General features: G+C 49.8%; 1 protein-coding gene and 1 long non-coding RNA gene across 2 annotated transcripts; both read left to right on the forward strand.

Annotated features, from left to right (window-relative positions):
- On the forward strand, window positions 1–25,027 carry LOC147124984 (succinate--CoA ligase [ADP-forming] subunit beta, mitochondrial-like). Its single transcript, XM_085995661.1, has 3 exons — window positions 1–519; window positions 10,074–10,162; window positions 23,224–25,027. The coding sequence occupies exons 1-3, from the start codon at window positions 435–437 to the stop codon at window positions 23,296–23,298; spliced, it is 249 nt and encodes an 82-aa protein (XP_085851787.1). The 5' UTR covers window positions 1–434; the 3' UTR covers window positions 23,299–25,027.
- On the forward strand, window positions 10,169–13,791 carry LOC147124985 (uncharacterized). Its single transcript, XR_015079353.1, has 2 exons — window positions 10,169–12,429; window positions 12,589–13,791. It is a non-coding gene; the product is annotated as an uncharacterized LOC147124985 (long non-coding RNA).
- Window positions 25,028–26,141: the final 1,114 nt, after the last annotated feature.

Consider the following 26,141-nt stretch of genomic DNA (forward strand, 5'->3'; position numbering starts at 1 on the left):
AGTGTAGCATATAAAGCAAACAAGAAAGAAGTTTTAATCGTCCATCAAATTGCCGATCAAGAACTAACTTCAGGCTGCTACTATGTAAACTTTGTACTGACGCATGCCTAGATTTGGTTTGAGTGAAATACACCATTACTAAATTTAAAAAGTAAATCACACATTATCATAAAATGTACTGTAGAATATCATTATAACTCCACATTATCTGGATACATTTATGCCTTTCATTAATGGAGAAGCTATCTGTTTGCTATATTTTTTGTTTTCCTCTAAAGATTGTATTGTGGAGACCTTTATTATTTAAAGTCATAAATCAGTAGGTTTTCTTTCCTGTAATTTTCCCCCCCAATAACACTGGTAGTAAATGATTACCTGATTATTTGTTTCGCTTGCAGGTTCAGGCGATTCTGGTGAACATATTTGGTGGCATTATGCGTTGCGATGTAATTGCTCAAGGAATCATTACTGCTGTTTCAGATCTGCACTTGAAAATTCCCATTGTTGTTCGATTACAAGGTGAGAACATTTAAAAGATACACACACACACATCCATAAATTTCAAGCCCTTACTTATAAGTATGTATCAGAATTCTGATGAAGGGCTACACCTGAACTATTCACTTTTATCTTTTGACTGTGCAGAAACTGACTGACTTTCTATGTAGCTTAAGCATTTCCTGTTTTATTTTAAGTAATCAGCACCTTTTGCTAAAATATTAATGTTGCTCTGTCAGTATTTGGTCACTGCATTGGGGAACTGGGAACTAGTAGAAGTTGACGAGAACCGTGTTAATAGATGAGTAGGACTTAGTACTGGATAAGATACTGGCATTGGAATTGTGGGTGAGTTAGAGTTTTTTAATAGGGTGGATGGTGGTTAGTGCACTGAACAAGTAGAGGTGAATAGAAGGGCTAATTATTCTGAAGTTCGCCGAGAGGTCAAGAAGGGCTAATATGCTGTGGTCAGAATCACACAGGATGTTGGCGACTTTGAGAAGCCTGGTGTCAATACTGTGAAGGGATTTGAATAGGGAAAGGTGATTCTGAGGACCTTAAAAAAGAAGGGGGAGGGAAAATGAGCAGTCGTGTGAGAGGTTGGTAAGGTAGACAGTGGGCTTTTTAAAGATGGGAATGATAGCTGTCTTGAAGGTGGAGAAACAACACCTGATGAGAGTTATTAGCAATGTCTGTGAGGGTTGTGTTACGGTGAGTGATTAAAATCATGGAAATTCATGGCACAGAATGAGGCCATTTGGCCCATTGTGTCTGTGCCGGCCGCAAAAGAGCTATTGAGCCTAATCCCAGTTTCCAGCTCTTGGTCTGTAGCCTTGTAGGTTACAACATTTCAGGTGCATATCTAAGTACTTCTTAAATGCGGTGAGGGTTTCTGCCTCTGGTTTCAAGCAGTGAGTTCCAGACGCCCACCATCATCTGGGTGAAAACATTTCTCCTCAGTTCTCCTTTAATCCTTCTACCAATTACTTTAAATCTATGCTCCTTGGTTATTGATCTCTCTCTCCTATCTACTCTATCTAGGCCCTTCATAATTTTATACATCTCAATTAAATCTCCCCACAGCCTCCTTGGTTCCCAAGCAAATAACCCCAGCCTATCCAATCTTTCCTCATAACTAAAATTTCCCAGTCCTGGCAACATCCTCTTAAATCTCCTCTGTACCCCCTCTGTCAATCACATCCTTCCTGTAATGTGGTGACCAGAACTGTATGCAGTACTCTAGCTGTGGCCTAAATAGTGTTTTACGCAGTTCCAGCATAACCTCCCTGCTCTTGTATTTTATGCCTCAGCTAATAAAGGAAAGTATCCTGTATGCCGCCTTAGCCACCTTATCTACCTGTCTTGCTACCTTCAGGGATCTGTGAATATACACTCCAAGGTCCCTCTGTTCTTCGACACGTCTCAGTATCCTACCATTTATTGTGTATTCCCTTGTCTTATTTACCCTTCCCAAATGCATTGCCTCACACTTCTCCGGATTGAATTCCTTTTGCCACTTTTCTGCCCACCTTACCAGTCCATTGATATCTTCCTGCCGTCTAAGGCTTTCTTCCTCACTATCAACCGCATGGCCAATTTTTGTATTATCTGCAAACTTCTTAATCATGCCCCCTGCATTAAAATCTAAATCATTGATATGTACCATAAAAAGCAAGGGACCTAGTACTGAACCCCGCGGAACCCCACTGGAAACAGCCATCCAGTCACAGAAACACCTGTTGACCATTACCCTTTGCTTCCTGCCAGTGAGCCAATTTTGGATCCAATTTGCCACTTTCCCTTGGATCCCATGGGCTTTTACTTTTCTGACCAGTCTGCCATGTGGAACCTTGTCAAAAGCCTTGCTAAAATCCATGTAGACTACATCAAATGCGCTATCCTCATCGACCCTTTTTGTTACCTCCAAGTTTGTTGTAGTGTCAGCTGTGGCTCAGTCGGTAGCACCCTCACCTCTGAGTCAGGGACTGGAGCACAAAAATCTAGGCTGACACTCCCGTGCAGTACTGAGAGTGTGCTGTACTGTCGGAGGTACTGTCTTTCAGATAAGATGTTAAACTGAGGCCCCATCTGCTCTCTCAAGTGGCGTAAAAGCTCCTATGGCACTATTTTGAAGAAGAGCAGGGGAGTTATTCCCGGTGTCCTAGCCAATATTTATCCCTCAATCAACATCACTAACAACAGATTATCTGGTCATTATCATATTGCTGTTTGCAGGAGCTTGCTGTACAACAGTGACTTACACTTCAAAAAGTACTTAATTGGCTGTAAAGTGCTTTGGGGTGTCCTGATGTCATGAAAGGCGCTATGTAAATGCAAGTCTGTCTTTTTCTTCATGACCTTCCTATAACAAATCCATGCCGACTGTCCTTGATTAATCCGTACCTTTCTAAATGACGATTAATACTGCCCCTCAGAATTTTTTCCAACAATTTGCCCACTACTGAGGAACCTGGCCAGGCAGGGGCCGAGGCAGCAAGGGAGGTAGAGCAGGGCAGAAATTTTTAGAGATGAGAAAATCCATGAGATTATTGCACCTCATCCCATCACTACATGAACTCCCCCATGAAGGATCTGATTATATTTTGTGTAACGCCAGTGTGCTTTTCTCTCTTACCTTTTTGGGTAGACCATTTATATTTTGGGAAAGTCGGTTTTCCTTTGTATGTTCTAAATCTCCATTTATGCCCTCTGGTCCTGTTTTCTTGGTATACTTTGAAGTAGTAATCCATGTTTACAGTACATGTACCATTTACTTTTTCCTGCATTTTGAAGAACTGCTTCCTTTCTGTACTATAGAGCTTAATTCTCTAATCTTTCCTCAAGCTTACTCCCTTTAAAATTGGGATCAACCTTATTGCTATTGTCTGTACTCTATCCAATGAAAGTATATTTGAACATCCAAGTCACTTGTATAGATTAGAAACAATGAGGTTCCAAGGACTGACTCCATTCATGACTCCCCTCCGCACCCCTGTAATCAGCAGTCATTCATAAAAGTTTTTTTTGCAAGTCTTAAGTAAATCATATGTGGAGTGTTTAATATCCGCAGAGGTTTGTCTTCCCCCCGCAGTCGCTCGCTCTCTTTTCCCCCCTCCGCCAGTCGCTCGCTCTCTTCCCCCCCCCCCACAGTCGCTCGCTCTCTTCCCCCCCCCACAGTCGCTCGCTCTCTTCCCCCCCCGTCGCTCGCTCTCTTCCCCCCCAGTCGCTCGCTCTCTTCCCCCCCGCTCGCTCGCTCTCTTCCCCCCCGCTCGCTCGCTCTCTTCCCCCCCGCTCGCTCGCTCTCTTCCCCCCCGCTCGCTCGCTCTCTTCCCCCCCGCTCGCTCGCTCTCTTCCCCCCGCTCGCTCGCTCTCTTCCCCCCGCTCGCTCGCTCTCTTCCCCCCCGCTCGCTCGCTCTCTTCCCCCCCGCTCGCTCGCTCTTTCCCCCGCTCGCTCGCTCTCTTCCCCCCGCTCGCTCGCTCTCTTCCCCCCGCTCGCTCGCTCTCTTCCCCCCCGCTCGCTCGCTCTCTTCCCCCCCGCTCGCTCGCTCTCTTCCCCCCCGCTCGCTCGCTCTCTTCCCCCCCGCTCGCTCGCTCTCTTCCCCCCCTCGCTCGCTCTCTTCCCCCCGCTCGCTCGCTCTCTTCCCCCCCGCTCGCTCGCTCTCTTCCCCCCCGCTCGCTCGCTCTCTTCCCCCCCGCTCGCTCGCTCTCTTCCCCCCCGCTCGCTCGCTCTCTTCCCCCCGCTCGCTCGCTCTCTTCCCCCCCGCTCGCTCGCTCTCTTCCCCCCCGCTCGCTCGCTCTCTTCCCCCCCGCTCGCTCGCTCTCTTCCCCCCGCTCGCTCGCTCTCTTCCCCCCCGCTCGCTCGCTCTCTCCCCCCCGCTCGCATCGCTCTCTTCCCCCCCGCTCGCTCGCTCTCTTCCCCCCCGCTCGCTCGCTCTCTTCCCCCCCGCTCGCTCGCTCTCTTCCCCCCCCGCTTGCTCGCTCTCTTCCCCCCCGCTCGCTCGCTCTCTTCCCCCCCGCTCGCTCGCTCTCTTCCCCCCCGCTCGCTCGCTCTCTTCCCCCCCGCTCGCTCGCTCTCTTCCCCCCGCTCGCTCGCTCTCTTCCCCCCCGCTCGCTCGCTCTCTTCCCCCCCGCTCGCTCGCTCTCTTCCCCCCGCTCGCTCGCTCTCTTCCCCCCCGCTCGCTCGCTCTCTTCCCCCCGCTCGCTCGCTCTCTTCCCCCCCGCTCGCTCGCTCTCTTCCCCCCCGCTCGCTCGCTCTCTTCCCCCCCGCTCGCTCGCTCTCTTCCCCCCCGCTCGCTCGCTCTCTTCCCCCCCGCTCGCTCGCTCTCTTCCCCCCCGCTCGCTCGCTCTCTTCCCCCCCGCTCGCTCGCTCTCTTCCCCCCCGCTCGCTCGCTCTCTTCCCCCCGCTCGCTCGCTCTCTTCCCCCCCGCTCGCTCGCTCTCTTCCCCCCCGCTCGCTCGCTCTCTTCCCCCCCGCTCGCTCGCTCTCTTCCCCCCCGCTCGCTCGCTCTCTTCCCCCCCGCTCGCTCGCTCTCTTCCCCCCCGCTCGCTCGCTCTCTTCCCCCCGCTCGCTCGCTCTCTTCCCCCCCGCTCGCTCGCTCTCTTCCCCCCCGCTCGCTCGCTCTCTTCCCCCCCGCTCGCTCGCTCTCTTCCCCCCCCCGCTCGCTCGCTCTCTTCCCCCCCCGCTCGCTCGCTCTCTTCCCCCCCGCTCGCTCGCTCTCTTCCCCCCCGCTCGCTCGCTCTCTTCCCCCCCGCTCGCTCGCTCTCTTCCCCCCCGCTCGCTCGCTCTCTTCCCCCCCGCTCGCTCGCTCTCTTCCCCCCGCTCGCTCGCTCTCTTCCCCCCGCTCGCTCGCTCTCTTCCCCCCCGCTCGCTCGCTCTCTTCCCCCCCCGCTCGCTCGCTCTCTTCCCCCCCGCTCGCTCGCTCTCTTCCCCCCCGCTCGCTCGCTCTCTTCCCCCCCGCTCGCTCGCTCTCTTCCCCCCGCTCGCTCGCTCTCTTCCCCCCCGCTCGCTCGCTCTCTTCCCCCCCGCTCGCTCGCTCTCTTCCCCCCCGCTCGCTCGCTCTCTTCCCCCCCGCTCGCTCGCTCTCTTCCCCCCCCGCTCGCTCGCTCTCTTCCCCCCCGCTCGCTCGCTCTCTTCCCCCCCGCTCGCTCGCTCTCTTCCCCCCCGCTCGCTCGCTCTCTTCCCCCCCGCTCGCTCGCTCTCTTCCCCCCCGCTCGCTCGCTCTCTTCCCCCCCGCTCGCTCGCTCTCTTCCCCCCGCTCGCTCGCTCTCTTCCCCCCCCGCTCGCTCGCTCTCTTCCCCCCCGCTCGCTCGCTCTCTTCCCCCCGCTCGCTCGCTCTCTTCCCCCCCGCTCGCTCGCTCTCTTCCCCCCCGCTCGCTCGCTCTCTTCCCCCCCGCTCGCTCGCTCTCTTCCCCCCCGCTCGCTCGCTCTCTTCCCCCCCGCTCGCTCGCTCTCTTCCCCCCCGCTCGCTCGCTCTCTTCCCCCCGCTCGCTCGCTCTCTTCCCCCCGCTCGCTCGCTCTCTTCCCCCCCGCTCGCTCGCTCTCTTCTCCCCCGCTCGCTCGCTCTCTTCCCCCCCGCTCGCTCGCTCTCTTCCCCCCCCCGCTCGCTCGCTCTCTTCCCCCCCGCTCGCTCGCTCTCTTCCCCCCCCGCTCGCTCGCTCTCTTCCCCCCGCTCGCTCGCTCTCTTCCCCCCCGCTCGCTCGCTCTCTTCCCCCCCCGCCTCGCTCGCTCTCTTCCCCCCCCGCTCGCTCGCTCTCTTCCCCCCCCGCTCGCTCGCTCTCTTCCCCGCTCGCTCGCTCTCTCCCCCTCGCTCGCTCTCTTCCCCCTCGCTCGCTCTCTTCCCCCTCGCTCGCTCTCTTCCCCCTCGCTCGCTCTCTTCCCCCTCGCTCGCTCTCTTCCCCCCGCTCGCTCTCCCCCGCTCTCGCTCCCCGCCCGCTCGCTCGCTCCCCCGCCCGCTCGCTCGCTTCCCCCCGCCCGCTCGCTCGCTTCCCCCCGCCGCTCGCTCGCTTCCCCCCGCCGCTCGCTCGCTTCCCCCGCCCGCTCGCTCGCTTCCCCCGCCCGCTCGCTCGCTTCCCCCGCCCGCTCGCTCGCTTCCCCCCGCCCGCTCGCTCGCTTCCCCCGCCCTCGCCGCTCGCTCGCTTCCCCCCGCCCGCTCGCTCGCTTCCCCCCGCCCGCTCGCTCGCTTCCCCCGCCCGCTCGCTCGCTTCCCCGCCCGCTCGCTCGCTTCCCCCGCCCGCTCGCTTCCCCGCCGCTCGCTTCCCCCGCCCGCTCGCTCGCTTCCCCCCGCCGCTCGCTCGCTTCCCCCCGCCCGCTCGCTCGCTTCCCCCGCCCGCTCGCTCGCTTCCCCCCGCCCGCTCGCTCGCTTCCCCCCGCCCGCTCGCTCGCTTCCCCCCCGCCCGCTCGCTCGCTTCCCCCCCGCCCGCTCGCTCGCTTCCCCCCCGCCCGCTCGCTCGCTTCCCCCCGCCCGCTCGCTCGCTTCCCCCCCGCCGCTCGCTCGCTTCCCCCCCGCCCGCTCGCTCGCTTCCCCCCAGCCCGCTCGCTCGCTTCCCCCCGCCCGCTCGCTCGCTTCCCCCCCGCCCGCTCGCTCGCTTCCCCCGCCCGCTCGCTCGCTTCCCCCCGCCCGCTCGCTCGCTTCCCCCCGCCCGCTCGCTCGCTTCCCCCCGCCCGCTCGCTCGCTTCCCCCCCGCCCGCTCGCTCGCTTCCCCCCCGCCCGCTCGCTCGCTTCCCCCCGCCCGCTCGCTCGCTTCCCCCCCGCCGCTCGCTCGCTTCCCCCCCGCCCGCTCGCTCGCTTCCCCCCGCCCGCTCGCTCGCTTCCCCCCCCGCCCGCTCGCTCGCTTCCCCCCCGCCCGCTCGCTCGCTTCCCCCCGCCCGCTCGCTCGCTTCCCCCCCGCCCGCTCGCTCGCTTCCCCCCCGCCCGCTCGCTCGCTTCCCCCCCGCCCGCTCGCTCGCTTCCCCCCGCCCGCTCGCTCGCTTCCCCCCGCCCGCTCGCTCGCTTCCCCCCCGCCCGCTCGCTCGCTTCCCCCCCGCCCGCTCGCTCGCTTCCCCCCCGCCCGCTCGCTCGCTTCCCCCCCGCCGCTCGCTCGCTTCCCCCCGCCCGCTCGCTCGCTTCCCCCCGCCCGCTCGCTCGCTTCCCCCCCGCCGCTCGCTCGCTTCCCCCCCCGCTCGCTCGCTTCCCCCCCGCTCGCTCGCTTCCCCCCCGCTCGCTCGCTTCCCGCCCGCTCGCTCGCTTCCCCCCGCCCGCTCGCTCGCTTCCCCCCCCCGCCCGCCCGCTCGCTCGCTTCCCCCCCCGCCCGCCGCTCGCTCGCTTCCCCCCGCCCGCTCGCTCGCTTCCCCCCCCGCCCGCTCGCTCGCTTCCCCCCGCCCGCTCGCTCGCTTCCCCCCCGCCCGCTCGCTCGCTTCCCCCCCGCCCGCTCGCTCGCTTCCCCCCCGCCCGCTCGCTCGCTTCCCCCCCGCCCGCTCGCTCGCTTCCCCCCCGCCCGCTCGCTCGCTTCCCCCCCGCCCGCTCGCTCGCTTCCCCCCGCCCGCTCGCTCGCTTCCCCCCGCCCGCTCGCTCGCTTTCCCCCCCCCGCCGCTCGCTCGCTTCCCCCCCCGCCGCTCGCTCGCTTCCCTATTACTTTATAAATCATTGGTACAACCACACTTAAAATACTGTGCACAGTTCTTGTTGAGCAAGAACAAAAGGATATTGCAGCTGTTGGAAAGGATACAAAAGAGGGCAACCAGAATGATTGAGGAGATGGAGAAATTAGATTATGAGGAATGATTATGTAAATTGGGCATGTTCTTAAGAGAGGAGGTGGAGAGGTGATATGTCTGCTGTTTTTACGGTTCTAAAGAGACTAGATAACGTAGACTAGAACAAGCTGTTTCCACCTTGTCCAGAACAGTAGAACCAGAGGACACTGCCTGTGTTTGAAATTCAAACAAACCTGCAGAAACATTATTTCAGTGCAAGAGTGGTGAATCTATGGAACAGGCTCCCTAGGGAGATGGTGGAAGCAGATGGTGTTGATTCATTCAAATGCAAATGAGATACATTGCTTTCAGTAGATAATATCTTGGGATACAGTATATGAGTAATTTGAGACATGACGTGTGGTAAGTGTAGCATACTTGGGTGGAGCAGGTGACTTTGGACCTATGGTTCCCAAAGCTTTTCATCACTGGGAGTTTTCCTCGCCTCACCTGTTGTAGACTAATTGATAGAGATTGATTGCAATGATTAGTCAACAACTCCATTATCATTTTATCACACGACTACCAGGATGGTAGAAGGTGAACTAAACTGACTGTGGTCTTGTTTTGGAAATTTTAAGCATACCTCCATTTGTAATGGAATAACACAGGAATAAAACCTTTTACCCAGTGTACCAGCACAAGTCAAGCTCAAAACTCGCTTTCCAGGACATGGCTATAGTTAAGACTGAACAAAATACTTGCGTTAGGTTTTTGTACGTCATTGTAATTTAAGAAACTTCACATTGCAAATTTAGGGTATGCAAATGCAGTTGCAATTTGATCTTTTGAATACTGAATATTTTTTTTTAAGTACGTACATTTTGTAGTTGCTACAGAATCAATTTTCTGAAAATTTACAGTGATCTGTTAATATTTCTTGAGCATGTTTTAGCTTTAGGACATCCTGCCAGTTTGATTGTGTGATTGACCCCACTCTCGAGGCCTATTGTTTATGCTATTCCACTTTGGTCCTTTTTCTCCTGTCATCAGCACATCAGATTCATGCCAGTGCTGAGAGAAAATGGACTATGCATCACTCCATCTGTTTTGATTAAAGGGTATGAGATCCTCATTAATTTCTACCGATAAAAATCTAACTCATTAAGGGAAGTCTAAGCTTTAAATTTGAGGTTGCAGGAGGGCATTTCTATCACGAGACACCTGCAGTGCTTGCCACTCTCAAACCTCACTGTAAATTAAGTCAAAGATTCTGAAGGACATTGAAATAGATTATATTAAAGAATCAAAAGAAATAACTGTCAGATAGGCCTGCTATATACTTAGTCATTCCTTAGTCCCATTCCAACTACTGTACCAGCTCCAACAAGGGGAAAACTTTTCAAAATGAATCCCACTGGAGTTCAAGTTCTGCTTAAAAGATCATTTCTATTAAGCATGAACATATAAATTAGCTTGAAGGTGATTCCTGTTCTCTGTTTAGGTCGCATCTCCATATGGCCACAGGGTCTGGGAAATAGAGTGGCTGTGCCAATACTCTGGTTTTTATCCTGGGCAGTTCATTACTTCCTTTGCTCATTCTCTATTCTATCCCCTGGGGGTGGGGGGGGGGAAATCCTACTGCTAATGGTTAGGTGAACTAATAGTTAACAATTGATCAGTACACTGGCATGCCCAAGTCATCAGTGGAACTGGCAATGCGCTAATGAGAGTTGTTGGCCACCAGTGACGGTATTCCACGACAACGTGCACCTGGAAAGTGGAGAGAGAGACGAGGACAGTGATCGACACCAATACACACTAGAGAATTTTTTAAAAAGTGTACTAGTTTTTGATGGAAACGTTGCATTGTATCAACTTTTGTTGGGGTCTTTGTCATTCAGGCACACGTGTTGATGACGCGAAAGCAATAATAGCTGCGAGTAGCCTGAAGATCCTTGCCTGTGATGACCTGGATGATGCCGCTCGAATGGTAATATTCATTGCGTAGCCTGGAGTTTATGTACAAATGTAAAACGTTTAAATTTGCCATTGAATGTAATATGCTGCATAGATCTGCAGGAATGCTACATGTGTGTGCCATTTCTTCCCCCCCCCCCACCCCCCAATATCGAGAATTAAACCGCGCGCAGCAGCTTTCTAATTCTAACAGCAAAATCGTATGAAAAGCTCTGTCTGTGATTCTGCTACCAGGATACAGGAACCAATTTTAGCATTTTAAACGGGGAGCCATTATACAGATGCAATGCTGCTGCAATGTGAATTAAACGTGCCCAAACTGATGCAACCAGCAAATAAATATGAACATAAATACAAGCAATAGATTTTTTTGTATTCTGTATATTAATTATTTCTTCTCCATGCAGTTTTGACTGAAAGCAGGGTTGGTTATAGTTATTTATGAGCTTTTCCCAGACTTCTAAATCCTGTCAGTGTCGCGGTGAGCGCTCTGTTAGGGGAATCTAATTTTTTTATGTGCTGAAGTACATCATCTGTCTTGAAGTGCCATGATCACTTCATCAGCACACTCCTACTTGAATAATTTATTTATACGTCTGGACAATTTAATTACTAAATGTTTTTTTTATTAAATTCCAATTCTAATCTTGGTGTATATGCTTTTTCTCATTTTCTAATGGTGTTTCCTCAGTCCACTGCTCTATACTAACTACAGGAAACTCTCGATTTACCGGCACCTAAATAACCGGAAATCTCTGTTAACCGGCAAAATTCAGGAGTAGGTTCAGGTAAGTTTTACTTCATATTAGTGGCCGTTCCTGGATCTGTGGCTGTGTAACCGGGGTTCCTGTACCTGTTGCTATGCAACAGGGACGCCTGGATCTGTGGCCAGGGTTCCTGCACCTGTTGCTATGCAACAGGGACGCCTGGATCTGTGGCCGTGTACGGGGCTCTCGTACCTTTTACTATACCTCTCTGTATTCCGGACTTTTTGATAAACTGGCACCTCACCGGTCCCTTCGGTGCCGGATAAAAAAGAGTTTCCTGTAGTTGGAACCAAAATGTGTCTCACTGTTGTGGAGCATGACTGTGGTACTAACTTTTGAAATTAGCAAATGAAAGTTATTTGTTGTGAGCAAAATTCTTTCATTGGTTGGTTGCCTTCTGAGTCATTATAAAACACTTGGGGGGAGAAATTCGGTATCGCCCCGTTTGGGGCGCTAGTATTGGCGGTGCGCAAAGTTTAGCGCCAGGCGCAATTTATTGCCACCTCGAGCGATATTGGGTAGCTGCGCCCCTGAAGGTGATTGCGGCGCTAAATCAGGCGCTGCACGACAGTCTTAAGGCGCTAACCCGGCGGCGCGACGCAATTTCTCCGCGGGCGGGCGCAGCGCAGGTGCTGTCAATTATCGATTTCAGCCAGACACGCTGGTGCCGGCCAGCTCTTAAAGGGGCAGATCGATTATCATCTCCAGCCACACCCTGCGCCTCGTAGGCCTCAAACTCGGCGGTAACCTACCTGTGGCGTCGACAACCGCATCAATATGGAGAGGGCCAGGGAGAGAGCACAGCGCTTCAGCGAGGGGGCATTGGATGCTCTGGTTGGCGCGGTGGAGCGCAGGCGATCTGTACTCTACCCAGAGAATGGCAGGAGGCCTCAACACAGCGACTATCGCAGGGCTTGGAGGGAGATTTCCAACAGTCACCTCCAGCAGCATGGTTCCCAGGACTCCTGTGCAATGCAGGAAGAAGTTCAACGACTTCACTCGGGTCGTCAGGGTGAGTGCCTTTTTCAGAATCATCTTCATCCCTCCATCTGGACCTCACTTTATGGCCAGAGGGTGTGCAAAGCCCCAATGGCCAGCTGTCATCCAGCACCCATGGCCCTTTCTGGAAACACACACGCACATTCAGCTCTGTGCATAATGTAAGGGCTCCTGGACCATGGGAGGCATGTCATGCCAGATCAGGGCAGCATAATGTAAGGGCTAATTGACCATGGGAGGCATGTCATGCCAGATCAGGGCAGCATAATGTAAGGGCTAATCGACCATGGGAGGCATGTCATGCCTGATCAGGGCTGCAGGTTTCATCACACCCCATCCTTTCTCTTGCAGGCCAAGCTGGCCAGTAATAGAAGGCAACAGCATCGGACCGGAGGAGGCCGGCCTCACCTGCAGACCCTTACAGACCTGGAGGAGCGAGTCCACCGGATTGTGGCAAGCCGGATGATTGGCCCCGTCGCCTCTGGAGATGCCGACCCCATTGTGGACAGCAATGGTAAGGTCATCACCTTTTTGACCTCTCTCCTTCCACTTGTTCCCCACACCAGTATGCTTTTTCACTCTCGACCCAACTCAGAGCATTGCAGCACTCCTGCATCCCTTGCTGCCACCCTGTCCTTTCGCTAAAGCCACTCTTGAACCTCCCTGCTTTCAGATGCTGCATCACCAGCTCGGGAGGCGGGCCCTCAAGCTGCCAGTGCGAGTGACTCTGGAGGCGAGGAGGAGGAGGAAGCCGGACCATCCGTACCACCCTCAGGCGAGCCAGCCCATGTCCAGACTGGGGAGACGCCTTCCCTGGAGGGGAGGGGGGGGGAAATGGTCTGAGGAGGATGCAGCTCCAGGACCCAGCGGCCTGCAGCAACGCGAGGGGAGTAGGGAAGCTCGGGGGCCGTCTCCCCGGAGGGCGAGTCGGGCCGTGAGTGCTGCTGCACAGAAGAGGTGCGTGCCCTCGCAGAAATGAGCGCCCAGGCTGGGCTGAGGCACACTGAGCTCATGGCTGCAGTGGCAAGGAAGCGACTCCATTGAGACACTGGCAAGGAGTGTCCAGGACTTCAGCGCAGCACAGGCAAGGAGTGTGCAGGACTTCGGCGCAGCACTGGCAAGGATTCTCCAGGACTTCAGCGAAGCACTGGCACCTGCCACGCAAGTGCTGAGTGCTGCCACGCAGTCCGTGGCTGGTCTCATGCAGACGCAGATTGAGGCCACGCGAGCACTGACTGCTGCCACTCTCGCTGGATCGGGCAGGATTCCCCAGGGCCCTCGCCGCACCACAGCAGGCCAGCAATCTGTGCACCAGCCGATTGCTGCGCATGCTGCGGTGCTGCCCCGTCAGAGTGCCAGTGTGTCGGCCGACCAGGGAGCTGCTGTCCGCTCTCAGGATGACAGCATTCCTGATGCCACCACTGGCACTTCTCCACTGCAGCTGCCACCACCTGTAGGACAGACTGCTTCCGCCCATGCGGAGTTGGAGCAGTCAGCAGCCGGGCCCTCCAGGCCCAGAGCTGGTCCAGGCCGTACCTCAAGGGCATCTGCGGTCTCAGTTTCGGACAGTCAGCAGGCCTCCCCCAACCTTGCTGCAGCCACTGGGGTCCCATTACGGAGGAGCTGTAGGGCGGGAAGGGCAATTCCGCAAGGGAAGCAGATCACCATCGAGGGGCAAAAAGTAGGAGGTGCTGCTAAATTATGTTATTTCTTTCATTCAAGGCCGAGGATGCTGGTCTGAATGTTGGTTATGTTTTGGACATTGTCTCCAGGGTGTGAGACAGTTATGTGGCAGTCTGTTTGTTTTGCTGTTTGTTTCCATTGCTTTGTCATGCGGGAAGGATACACATTTTGTTAAATAAAGAAGTTGATTTATTCACAATGTCCATGTCTGTTCTTTGCACTAATTGTTGCCTTGACCGGCTTAGGGGTAGCAGAACGGTTCCATTCATGTTCTTGGAATGGCAGAAAGCATTCCCTCAGAGGGGCCTAGAAGCGACTTGCTATAAGCCTCTGACGGACAGCCCTTGCCGTTTGTGCCCCCCTCCTCCTCCTCCTCCTGCTGCTGCTGCTCCTCCTCCTGCTGCTGCTGCTCCTCCTCCTCCTGCTGCTGCTGCTCCTCCTCCTCCTGTTCCTGCTGCTCCTCCTCCTCCTGCTGCTGCTCCTCTTCCTCCTGCTGCTGCTCCTCTTCCTCCTGCTGCTCCTCTTCCTCTTGCTGCTGCTCATCTTCCTCCTGCTGCTGCTCATCTTCCTCCTGCTGCTGCTCCTCTTCCTCCTGCTGCTGCTCCTCCTCCTCCATCTCCATGGCTCTCAGTGTAACATTCTTCAGCCAGGGGGACAGAGGATAGCCCTTGTCCCCGAGAAACCAGCCTCCTGGGTGAGCCGGGGCTTCGAAAAGGTCTGGCGCAGGATGAAGGCGTCGTGACTGCTGCCTGGAAAGTGGGCATTGACAGCGAGTATCAGCTGTCGGTGGTCACAGACCAGCTGCACATTCAAAGAATGGAACCCCTTTCGGTTGCGGAAATCCTCCGCATTCTCTAGAGGCGCCCGCAAAGCCACATGCGTGCAGTCAATGGCGCCCTGCACCATGGGGAAGCCCGCTATCCTTGCGAAGCCCTCTACGCGCTGTCGCTGCTTGTCCGGGGTCATTGGGAAGGAGATGTACTGCCGTCTCCTTTTAAAGAGGGCATTAGTCACTTGATGGATGCAGCAATGCACCGCGAACTGTGAGATGTTGGCAATGTCCCCAGCAGCGGCCTGAAAGGAGCCGCTGGCATAGAAGTTTAGAGCCACAGTGACCTTCACAGCCACCGACAGAGATGTCCTGCATCTTAGTTGAGGCTGCAGATCTGGCTGAAGCAGGTGGCAGAGCTCAGTGACCACCTCCTTACTGAAGGCAGCCTTCGGAAACACTGCTGCTCCGACATGTTGATTTCCGAAAACTGTTGGCGGAAAACCCTGGCAGCGTAAGGTCTCGTGTGCCGACGTCTGTAGGCCCTCCTCCATCTGGCCATGCCTGCGTCTCTGTGCCCTGTCAATATGATTGAGAAGGACGACGTTCCCATCCAATGCAGCCCCCATAGTAAGTGCGCACTGAAAGTTATGCCGGTTGAGAAGCTTACCAACTGCAAAGTAATGTTCAGAAGGCTAAAGTTCCTCAGCCAGCCCAGCGCTGGCTCACTGCAGAAATGGCTCTCCGTTTGTCTCTGAGCAACTCTCTCTCTCTCTCACAGAAGGTGTGGTCCAACCATGGCTGCCACTAATGATCCAGGAAGAGTCCCCTTTAAATAGCACCCCCCAGCCCAACAGCGACTGCGAAACGTTCAAGGTAACCTGTCCTTGTTAGCGCCAGGCGGAACGGAGGGGGGCGCCCCAAGGGCGTTGCACACTGAAATGACATCATGATCTGCGTGCGCAGGTGAGCGGGCGCAACGGTTTAGCGCCGGCGCTAAATGTCCGCTCAATTTGGGAAGAGGCGCAGGGTTCGCTGCGCCTGGGCGCTAGTTGGTTAGCGCCCCACTTCTCGACCTCTTTAGGCGCTAATGGGTGACGCAACCAACCGAATTTTTCCCCCTTGATCCCAGTAATCCACAGCCTTTTTTGATGTCTTGTGTAGTGACTGATGAGTGCTTTTAAGTGTGTTGCAGAGCTTGGAGCATGGTTGAGTAGTTGCATTGAAGTCTTGAGTGTGCTGAGTTTGTTGATGGGAAATGGACATTTTGTATGGCTCCATCAGCATCAAATCATGGGAAGGGATGTTTTTTGCTGAAAAATAATACTGTGAACTCTAATTTATCAATCACACTGCTACAAAAAGTGCTCCCTCTGTTTAGAGGATGTAATTATAGGCAGTGTTTACTGTTGCAATGATTTTCATTGCTTCAACAATATAGACAAGACAAAGAAATTATTTCTACAGACTACTTCTGGGGCAGGAGGGACCTGGTTCACGGTGGACGGATTGCACCTCAACAGAGCTGGGACCAGTGCCCTTGAGAAAGTTAACTAGTACTTTGGGGGAGGGTTTAATCTAATTTACAGGGGGTGGGCACCAGGGTGACACATTAGAGGGGAGAAACAAGGTGCACAGAGGACTGAGAGAAGCAAATAGCACTAGAGTAAAGAATAGTTCAGAAATAGGAGGGACTAGACAGGGGCAAATGCGAAGCAGACTAAGATGGGTTTGGAGTGCATGTAAATGCATGGAGGATGGTAAATAAGCTATTATGCTACTGGGTGTATATTTTCGGCCAAATAGTGGGAAGGCGATACAGGTGCAAATTTGCAGGTAAAGATGCAAGAACTACAGAGTAGTGATAATTGGGGGACTTCAATTATCCTATTATAGACTGGGATAGTAACAGTGTAAAGGGGCAAAGAGGAGGAGGAATTCCTGAAATGTGTAGAAGAGAACTTTCTTGATCATTGTGTTTCCAGCCAAACAAGGAAGGATCTAGCTCTGGGGAATAAAGTAGAGCATCTTTCAGTGGGAGAGCATTTTGGGGAGCAGTGATCATATCACCAGGTTTAGAATAGTTATGGAAAAGGACATGGTACAATAAAGCGTAAAAAAACTTAACTGGAGGAGGACTAACTTCAGTGAGTTGAAAAGGGATCTGGCCCAGGTGGATTGAAATCAATAATTGGTAGGCAAAACAGTAATTGAACAATGGGAGGCCTTCAAAGGGGAGATGGTTTGGGTACAGAGTAGACACATTCCCATGAGGGGGGGGAAAGGAAGGGCTTCCAAAGCTAGAGCTCCCTGGATGACTAAAGATAGAGGTTTAAATGAGACCAAAAAAGGAGGCTTATGACAATTGTAATACAGTGGAGAACGAAGCTGAATATAGAAAGTATAGAGGAGATCTAAAGGGAATAAGTGTGGCAAAGAGAGAGTATGAGAATGGTAAATAAGCTAACATATAAACGAACATAAAAGGAAACCCAAAAGTCTTTTATAAACATGCAAATAGTAAAGGGTAGTCAAAGGAAGGGTAGGGCCGATTCTGGACTAAAAAGATCTTCTTGTGGAGGCAGGGAGCATGGCTGAGGTACTAAATGAGCACTTAGCATCTGTCTTCACTAGAGAAGAAGATGCTGCCAATGTGGCAGTAGCAATATTTGATAGGATAAAGATAGGTAAAGAGGAGGTACTTAAAAGGTTGGCAATCCTCAAAGTGGAAAAGTCACCTGGTCTGGATGGGATGCATCCTAGGTTACTGAGGGAAGTAAGGGTGAAAATTGCAGAGGCTCTGACCACAATCTTCCACTCTTCCTTGGATATGGGGGTGGTGCCAGAGGACTGGAGGATTGCAGATGTTACACCCCTGTTTTAAAAAGGAAGGAGAGGGGTAAACCCAGCAAATACAGGCCAGGCAGCCTAACGTTGGTGCAGAGGAAACTTTTAGAGATAATAATCTGGGACAAAATTAATTGGCATTTGGAAAAGTAAGAGCTAATAAATGAAAGTCAGCACAGATTTGTTAAAGGCAAATCGTGTTTAACTAACTTGACTGAGTTCTTTGACGGAGACGGGTGATGAGGGTAGTGCGGTTGATCATAGAATCATAGAAATTTATAGCATAGAAGGAGGCCATTTGGCCCATTGTGTCTGCACCAGTCGAGAAAGAGCTATCCAGCCTAATGCCACTTTCCAGCTCTTGGTCGGTAGCCCTGTAGGTTACAGCACTTCAGGTGCATATCCAAGTACTTTTTAAATGCAGTGAGGGGTTCTGCCACTACCACCCTTTCAGGTAGTGAGTTCTAGACCCCCCACCACCCGCTGGGTGAAAACATTTCTCCTCAACTCCCCTCTAACCCTGCTACCAATTACTTTAAATCTATGTCCCTGTCTATTGACCTCTCTGCTAAGGGAAATAGGTCCTACTTATCCACTCTATCTAGGCCCCTCATACTTTTATACACCTCAATTAAAACTCCCCTCAGCCTCCTCTGTTCCAAAGAAAAGAACCCCAGCCTATCTAATTTTTCCTCATAGCTAAAATTCTCCAGTCCTGGCAACATCCTCGTAAATCTCTGTACCCTCTCTAGAGCGATCACATCCTTCCTGTGATGTGGTGACCAGAACTGTATGCAGTACTTTAACTGTGGCCTAACTAGTGTTTATACAGTTCTAGCATAACCTCCCTGCTCTTATAATCTATGCTTCGGCTAATAAAGGAAGGTATCCCGTATGTCTTCTTAACAGCCTTATGGACCTGTCCTGCAACTTCAGGGATCTGTGGACATGCACTCCAAGGTCACTCTGTTCCTCCCACACTTCTCCATATTGAATTCCATTTGCCACTTTTCTGTCCACCTGACCAGTTCATTGATATCTTCTTACAGTCTACAGCTTTGTTCCTCACTATCAACCGCAAGGTCAATTTTTTGATCATGTGTAAAGTTGTTAATCATGCACCCTACATTTAAGTCTAAATCATTGATATATGACACGAAAAGCAAGGGACCTAGTATTGAGCCTTGCAGAACCATGCTGGAAACAGCCTTCCAGTCACAAAACACCCGGCGACCATTACCCTTTGCTTCCTGCCAGTGAGCCAATTTTGGATCCAACTTGCCACTTTCCCTTGGATCCCATGGGCTTTTACTTTTCTGACCAGCCTGCCACATGGGACCTTGTCAAAAGCCTTGCTAAAATCTGTGTAGACTACATCAAGCACGCTACCCTCATCAACCCTCCTCGATACTTCCTCAAAAAATTCAAATCACATTAGTCTGACATGACATTATCTCAACAAATCCACGCTGACTGTCCTTGATTAAGCCGTGCCTTCCCAAATGACAATTAATACTGTCCCTCTGAACTTTTTCCAATAATTTGCACTTCACCGAGGTTAGGCTGACTGGCCTATAATTACTCGGTCTATCCCTTTCTCCCTTTTTAAACAATGGTACAATGTTGGCAGTCCTCCGGCACTACGTCTGTAGCAAGAGGGGTCTGGAAAATAATGCTCGGAGCCTCCGCTATTTCCTCCCTTCCTTCTCTTAACAGCTGGGATACATTTCATCCAGGCCTGCCGATTTATCTACTTTCAAAGATGCTAAACCCATTAATATTTCCTGTCTCACTGTTTAACCCATCCAATATTTCACACACCTCCTCCTAAATACAACGGCTGCATCATCCCCCTTTTTTGTGAAGACATACGCAAAGTATTCATTAAGAACTATACCCACATCTTCCGCCTCCACACGCAGGTTACCTTTTTGATCTCTAATAGGCCTTACTCTTTAGTTATCCTCTTGCCCTTTATGTATTTATAAAACATCTTTGGGAAACTACGATGGCCTGAGGCGCGAATTGGGTAGGATTGATTGGGGAATGTCACTCAAAGGGTTAACGGTGGATAGGCAATGGCAAACATTCAAAGACCGCATGGATGAACTACAGAATTTGTTCATCCCAGTTTGGCATAAAAATAAAACAAAAAAGGTGACTCAACCGTGGCTAACGAGGGAAATTAGGGATAGCATAAGATCCAAGGAGAGGACATATAAATTGGCCAGAAAAAGCAGTAATCCAGAGGATTGGGAGCAGTTTAGGATTCAACAAAGGAGGACAAAGGGATTAATTAAGAAAGGGAAAATAGAATATGAGAGTAAGCTTGCAGGGAACATAAAAACTGACTGTAAAAGCTTTTATAGATCTGTGAAGAGAAAAAGATTGGTGAAGTCAAGCGTAGGTCCCTTGCAGTCAGAATCGGGAATTTATAATGGGGAACAAAGAAATGGCCTACCCATTAAATACATATTTTGGTTCTGTCTTCACAAAGGAGGACACAAATAACCTCCCAGAAAGGTCGGGGAACATAGGGTCTGATGAAAGGGAGGAACTGAATGAAATCAGTATTTGTAGGGAAATGGTGTTAGGGAAATTGATGGGATTGAAGGCCGATAAATCCCCAGGGCCTGATAATCTACATCCTAGGGTACTTAAGGAAGTGGCCCTAGAAATAGGAGATGCATTGCTGATCATCTTCCAACATTCGATGGAATCTGGAACAGTACCCATGGATTGGAGGGTAGCTAATGTTACCCCACTATTCAAAAAAGGTGGTAGAGAGAAAACGGGGAATACAGACCGGTAAGCCTGACATCGGTAGTGGGGAAAATGCTAGAGTCCATTATAAAAGATGTAATAGCAGAGCACTTGGAAAACAGTGACAGGATTGGACAAAGTCAACATGGATTTACAAAAGGTAAATCGTGCTTGACTAATCTTCTGGAATTTTTTGAGGATGTAACTAGTAAAATAGATAAGGGAGAACCAGTGGATGTGGTGTATTTGGATTTTCAGAAGGCTTTCGATAAGGTCCCGCATAAGAGATTAGCATGTAAAGTTAAGGCACATGGGATTGAGGGCAAGGTATTGACTTGGATAGAGAACTGGTTGGCAGATAGAAAGCAAAGAGTTGGAATAAAGGGTCTTTTTCCGAGTGGCAGGCAGTGACTAGTGGGGTATCGCAGGGATCGGTCCTTGGACCCCAGCTATTCACAATATATATTAATGATCTAGACATGGGAACTAGATGTGATATCTCCAAATTTGCAGATGACACAAAATTGGGTGGGCGTGTGTGCTGTGAGGAGGATGCCGAGAAACGACAGGATGATTTGGACAGGTTGGGTGATTGGGCAAAAGCATGGCAGATGCAATATAACGTGGATAAATGTGAGGTTATCCACTTTGATGTCAAAAACAGGAAGGCAGATTATTATCTGAATGGCAATAGATTGGGAGAAGGGGAAGTGCAACGAGACCTGGGTGTCCTTGTGCACCAGTCACTGAAGGTAAGCATGCAGGTGCAGCAGGTGGTTAAGAAGGCAAATGGTATGTTGGCCTTCATAGCGAGAGGGTTTGAGTACAAGAACAAGGATGTCTTGCTGCAGTTGTACAGGGCCTTGGTGAGACCACATCTTGAGTATTGTGCGCAGTTTTGGTCGCCTTATCTGAGGAAGGATATTCTTGCCATGGAAGTAGTTCAGCGAAGATTCAGCAGGCTGATACCTGGGATGGCAGGAATGACGTATGAGGAGAGATTGGGTCGATTGGGCTTGTACTCGCTGGAGTTTAGAAGAATGAGAGGGGATCTCATTGAAACTTATAAAATTCAGGCAGGATTGGACAGACTAGATGCAGGGAGGATGTTCCCGATGGTCGGGGAATCCAGAACCAGGGGTCACGGTCTAAGGATAAGGGGTAGGCCTTTTAGGACAGAAATTAGGAGGAATTTCTTCACCCAGAGAGTGGTGAACCTGTGGAATTCTCTACCACAGAAGGCAGTAGAGGCCAATTCATTAAATATATTCAAGAAGGAGTTAGATATATTTCTTAAGGCTAAAGGGATCAAGGGGTATGGGGAGAAGGGAGGGGCCGGGTACTGAACTTGGATGATCACCCATGATCGCATTGAATGGCGGAGCAGAGTAGAGGGGCCGAATGGCCTACTCCTGCTCCTATCTTCTATGTTTTCCTTGATTTTACTTGCCAAATATGTTTTCATGCCCTCTCTTTGCTTTCCTGATTTCTTTTTTAAATTTGATCCCTGCACATTCTATACTTTTCTAATCTTTCTGCAGTATTGATTTCTTGGTATCTGATGTAAGCTTCCCTTTATTGCCTTATCCTACCCTGTATGCTCCTTGACATCAAGAGTGCTCTCGATTTGGAAGCCCTATCCTTCTGCTTTGTGGGTACATATTTGCACTGAGCCCTCACTATCTCCTCCTTGAATGCCTCCCACTGCTCTGATGCTGATTAACCTTCAAGTAGCTGTTTCCAGTCCACTTTCGCTAATTGAGAACATTTACTCCTGATCTACCTTTGTCCTTTTCCATAACGATGCTAAATCTAACTGAATTATGATCACTACCACCAAAATGCTCTCCCACTAATGCCCCTTCCACCTGCCGAGCTTGATTCCCTAAAACTATGTCCAGAACTCTTGTTGGGCTTGCTACGTACTGGCTAAAAAAGTTCCCCTGAATGTATTTTAAGAATTCTACGCCCTCTATACCTTTTACACTGATTCTATCCCAGTTAATAATTGGGTGGTTGAAACCCCTTACTATTACTGCCCTATTGTTTTTGCACTTCTCAAAAACTTGCCGACATATTTGATCTCCTATCTCCCTCTGACTGTTTTGGGAGTCTATAGTACACTCCCAGCAGCGTGATTGCCCCTTTTTTGTTCTTCACATCAACCTATATGGCCTCATTTGATGATCGTTCTAGCATATTATCCCTCCTGACTGCTGTAATTGATGTGCATAAATATTTTTAAAAGGAGTGTGACAAAGTACCACATAATAGACTTGTTAGCAATATTAAAGCCCATGCGATTAAAAGGAGAGTAACAACATGGATACAAAACTGGCTAAGGGACAGAAAGCAGAGAGTAGTGGTGAACAGTTGTCTTTCAGACTGGAGGGACGTGTACAGTGGTGTTCCCCGGGGTCGGTATTGGGACCACTGCTCTTTTTGCTGGTAAAATGGCAGACACATGGCAAATGAAATTCAACGCAGAGAAGTGTGAAATGATACAATTTGGTAGGAAGAATGAGGAGAGGCAATGTGAACTAAATGGTACAAGTTTAAAGGGGGTGCAGGAGCAGAGACACTCTGGGGAGGGGTGTATGTACACAAATCTTTGAAGGTGGCAGGACAAGTTGAGAAGGCGGTTAAAAAGGCATGCAAGATCCTTGGCTTTATAGAGGAATGGAGTACAGTACAAAAGCAAGGAAGCTATGCTAAACCTTTATAAAACACTGCCTAGGCCTCAGCTAGAGTATTGTGTTCAATTCTGGGCACCACATTTTAGGAAGAATGTCAAGGTCTTTGAGAGGGTGCAGAAGAGGGATAGTGTACCTGTAGTAACATTCGAAAGGGAATACTTGAAGGGGAAAAATTTACAGGGCTATGGGGAAAGAGCAGGGGAGTGGGGCCAATTGGATAGCTCTGCCAAAGAGTCAGCACAGGCACGATAGGCCAAATGGCCTCCTTCTGAGCTGCATTATTCTATGATTCTATTAAATACAATCTTGGATAATCATTAGTAATTGGATGGTAATGGTAGCTATTTTCTTTTTAAAGGAAACCGTAATGCTTCGAAGAATAGCTGCCAGCATGAATTATATTCTGTACACCAGTTTTAAAGAGCAAACATACCAAAAGTTAAAAGAACTGCGAATGTTTTCAATCTGCTCTTGTCGAAATCTGTGGTCGTTACAATTTATGGGACATCTGTTTTTGGAATCACTACTTTTATCTCTCCTCTCCAAACAGGTTGTAAAACTTTCAGAAATTGTTTCACTGGCCAAAGAAGCTCAAGTCAACGTGAATTTCCAGCTCCCTATCTAATCGCGAAACTCCAACCTCAAAGCTAGAGGCTTTACTGGACACAGTTATAAAATAACTATTTATTTTTCATGTGGTTATGTTTCTTGAAATGATTGCTTAATAAAAGGAATGTGGTTAGCAGCCTAGAGTTATTTATTAGCTTGTTCTTGGAGAAGACCAAAGTACATTAAAAGGCACAACACTCCTTATTACGATCCTATCAAGGCTGCATTAAATCACCAAGATGTTTCTTCTCAGTTCAGTAGTATGAAAATTCAAAACAACTGCATAATTGGCACCATATATTTATACCGGTTACCTACTTAGCACCAGGCATTTTTTATTTTGTTCATGCAGCATGATGCATGTGATCAGTAAAATGACCATATTTTTGAACAATCTTCACTATTGGCTTCTAATATGCAACCTCAGGCTAGCAATTAAAGTGGACGAAATTTGAACAGCTGCATTAAAATAGTGAAGAGCTGAATGTTGTATGAACGCATTCAGTGTTTTGTTTGCTAAATCTCCTACAGTAATTTCTAGCTTTTAGTTCCTTCACATAATGGCCATACAAGGGCTCTCCCCCTGTGCTCTAGTTTTGCATGTGCAAACACAGTTTTGTCACCGCTGTAATGTTTGATTTCTGGACGCTTTTTACTTCAATTCTGCTTTTGTGGAGGCTTCAGGGAATGGGGCATTTTTGTGACTATTGCCTGCCACTTATTTACACTAGGCCAAACAATGTATGAATCACTTCGGCTTGCACAGAAGATTGTAATATCAGCATTTTTAATAAATTGTTACTAATGAATTTTTCCAACCTGAATGAAGCAGCACTAATTACATGTTGACTTAGTAAGCTTATTAAACAGAATGTAGTCTTTGCATGTGACCATCATTGTTTTTGTTTGTATATGATTAAGAATATTCAGTTTTAGTGTGACAGTTAAAATGCTGGTCATCAGAGACTCCCACCCGCTACGAACCTGATTATAGTAGGGTATTAGAAATCCAGAATTCTCTAAAAGGCTGTGGATGCTGGGACAATTGGAGCTTTCAAGACTGAGATCGATAGAGTTTTACTGGGTAAAGGTATCAAAGGATATGGAGCTATGGCGGGTAAATGGAGTTGGGGTACAGCTCAGTCATGATCTAATTGAATGGCGGAGCTGGCTCGAGGGGCTGAATGGTCTGGTCCTATTCCTATGATTAACCTAGAATGAACCCTGGCTGACCCACTCCAATTTGTTGGAGATAAATACTGTACCGCAGAACTAGCTCAAAAACATGTCTAGAGATCAGAAAGACTTCAATATCACTGAGAATTTGTGAGAAGTAAATAACTAGAGCTTGCTTGTTCTTCTATAGCCAAGAGGCAAGGAAAACAAAATAGCGGACTTCTCCCTTGCGACCTCAGTTGGTAGAACATCCATTATATTTCAAAAACTTACGAAGTATTCACACAAGAAAGGTCTGAGGAAAAGTGGATTTTAATGTTGTGAGGTGTAATTGGGAGGGAGTCTCAACATCATGATGGTTCCCAGTATGCTGTACAAAATCCTAAATGGTTGACTGGAAAAATTGCCTTATTTAACTCTTGCTGGAACAGCTGTGGCCGTGCATGTTTTCCGAGAGTAGTGCTAAATTCTGGTTGTGGTATTCTCTGTTGTATTTGTCTGGTGATGTTTTATTTCTGACTCAAATTTTCATTAAACTGTGTCTGTTTGATTCACTGAATATTACACAATTGTGATGCTATTTATGCAAAAAGTGAAAATGCCAGCTCAAAATGAAATGTAGACTTATGTCATCTGGGCTGCAGTTCGTCTTAAACATCACTGCAGGTTATGTGCCTGTGATGGGATTAGTGGGGTTATTTTATTGCCACAGCAACACTTTATAATGAAAATAATTTCAAAAACCTTGTGTCAAGCTGCCCTTTTCATTGTTACGAAACAGAGAAGAATTTTGAATATTGAAGATCATTTCATTTTCAAGGTTTTAAATAAGCCAATATAGCAAAATGAGAAATTGTTTCTAATTAATTGTTATTTTCAGTTTGAAGGGGAATTTCAAATTAAGCGCACATATATTTAATGAATAATCTTAATAAGTGCATATCTAATTATGAGGAAAAAATTGCAGTTTTACAGCATAGAATTTGAAGATTTTATTGCAGTGTTTTGAAGGGTAGTATAAAAAAAGTGAATGACATGAACGTTAGCAAATAATCTGAAGTTGTTGGCATTATACAAACATTCACATTTCTGTAAGTAGATAGCATAGCCTGAGAACATCTCTCTCTATTCCTCCAGAAGTACAATCAACTGGTTCCTGAAGCCATGGAAAGCCAAGATCCTGTCTCTGGTGTTTGATGGCATGTGAGAGATATTTCACCTATTTGGAGTTTCTCTTGCATTTTGAAATGATAGTGATAGTTTGGTCAGTTTAAACAAGCAAGGTTTCAGGGTAAATGTATGTTATTGAGGTATTTAGTGAGAGGTCAAACTGATGAATCTATGGTGGGATAGATTGAAAAATTGTAATTTGAAAAAAAAATTAAAAGACCATTTGATTTTTACAAACATTCAAAACTCTTCATTTGTCGTAACTTACTGGTTTAGGTTCACTTTTCCTGTCTTCCTGTTATTTTGTAATTTATGGATTTAATGGCATTGGTGGCACTGCTTGCCAAGAAACCAGTCTATTCACCACCCTTCTATCCTTCAGGCTTTAGTTTGAATTGCCTCTCAGTATTGGCTATTAAGAGGTGACCAAACCTTGGCTGCCATAGTCCAATTCTGAGAATATTTGCCAGCAACAGTTTGGCAATCCTGATATAAAAAGTACTGGGATTAAGT

The sequence above is a fragment of the Somniosus microcephalus genome, chromosome 1 (genome assembly GCF_052327205.1).
Source record: "Somniosus microcephalus isolate GS21.2 chromosome 1, FLI_Smic_1.0, whole genome shotgun sequence".
Lineage (NCBI taxonomy): Eukaryota > Metazoa > Chordata > Chondrichthyes > Squaliformes > Somniosidae > Somniosus > Somniosus microcephalus.

Excerpts from the sequence above, each read along its gene's own strand:
- LOC147124984 (XM_085995661.1), top strand. The coding sequence starts at position 435 with ATGCGTTGCGATGTAATTGCTCAAGGAATCATTACTGCTGTTTCAGAT. Across the intron at positions 520-10,073 it reads CATTGTTGTTCGATTACAAG|GCACACGTGTTGATGACGCG; the intron begins GTGAGAACATTT and ends TTTGTCATTCAG. Across the intron at positions 10,163-23,223 it reads TGGATGATGCCGCTCGAATG|GTTGTAAAACTTTCAGAAAT; the intron begins GTAATATTCATT and ends CTCTCCAAACAG.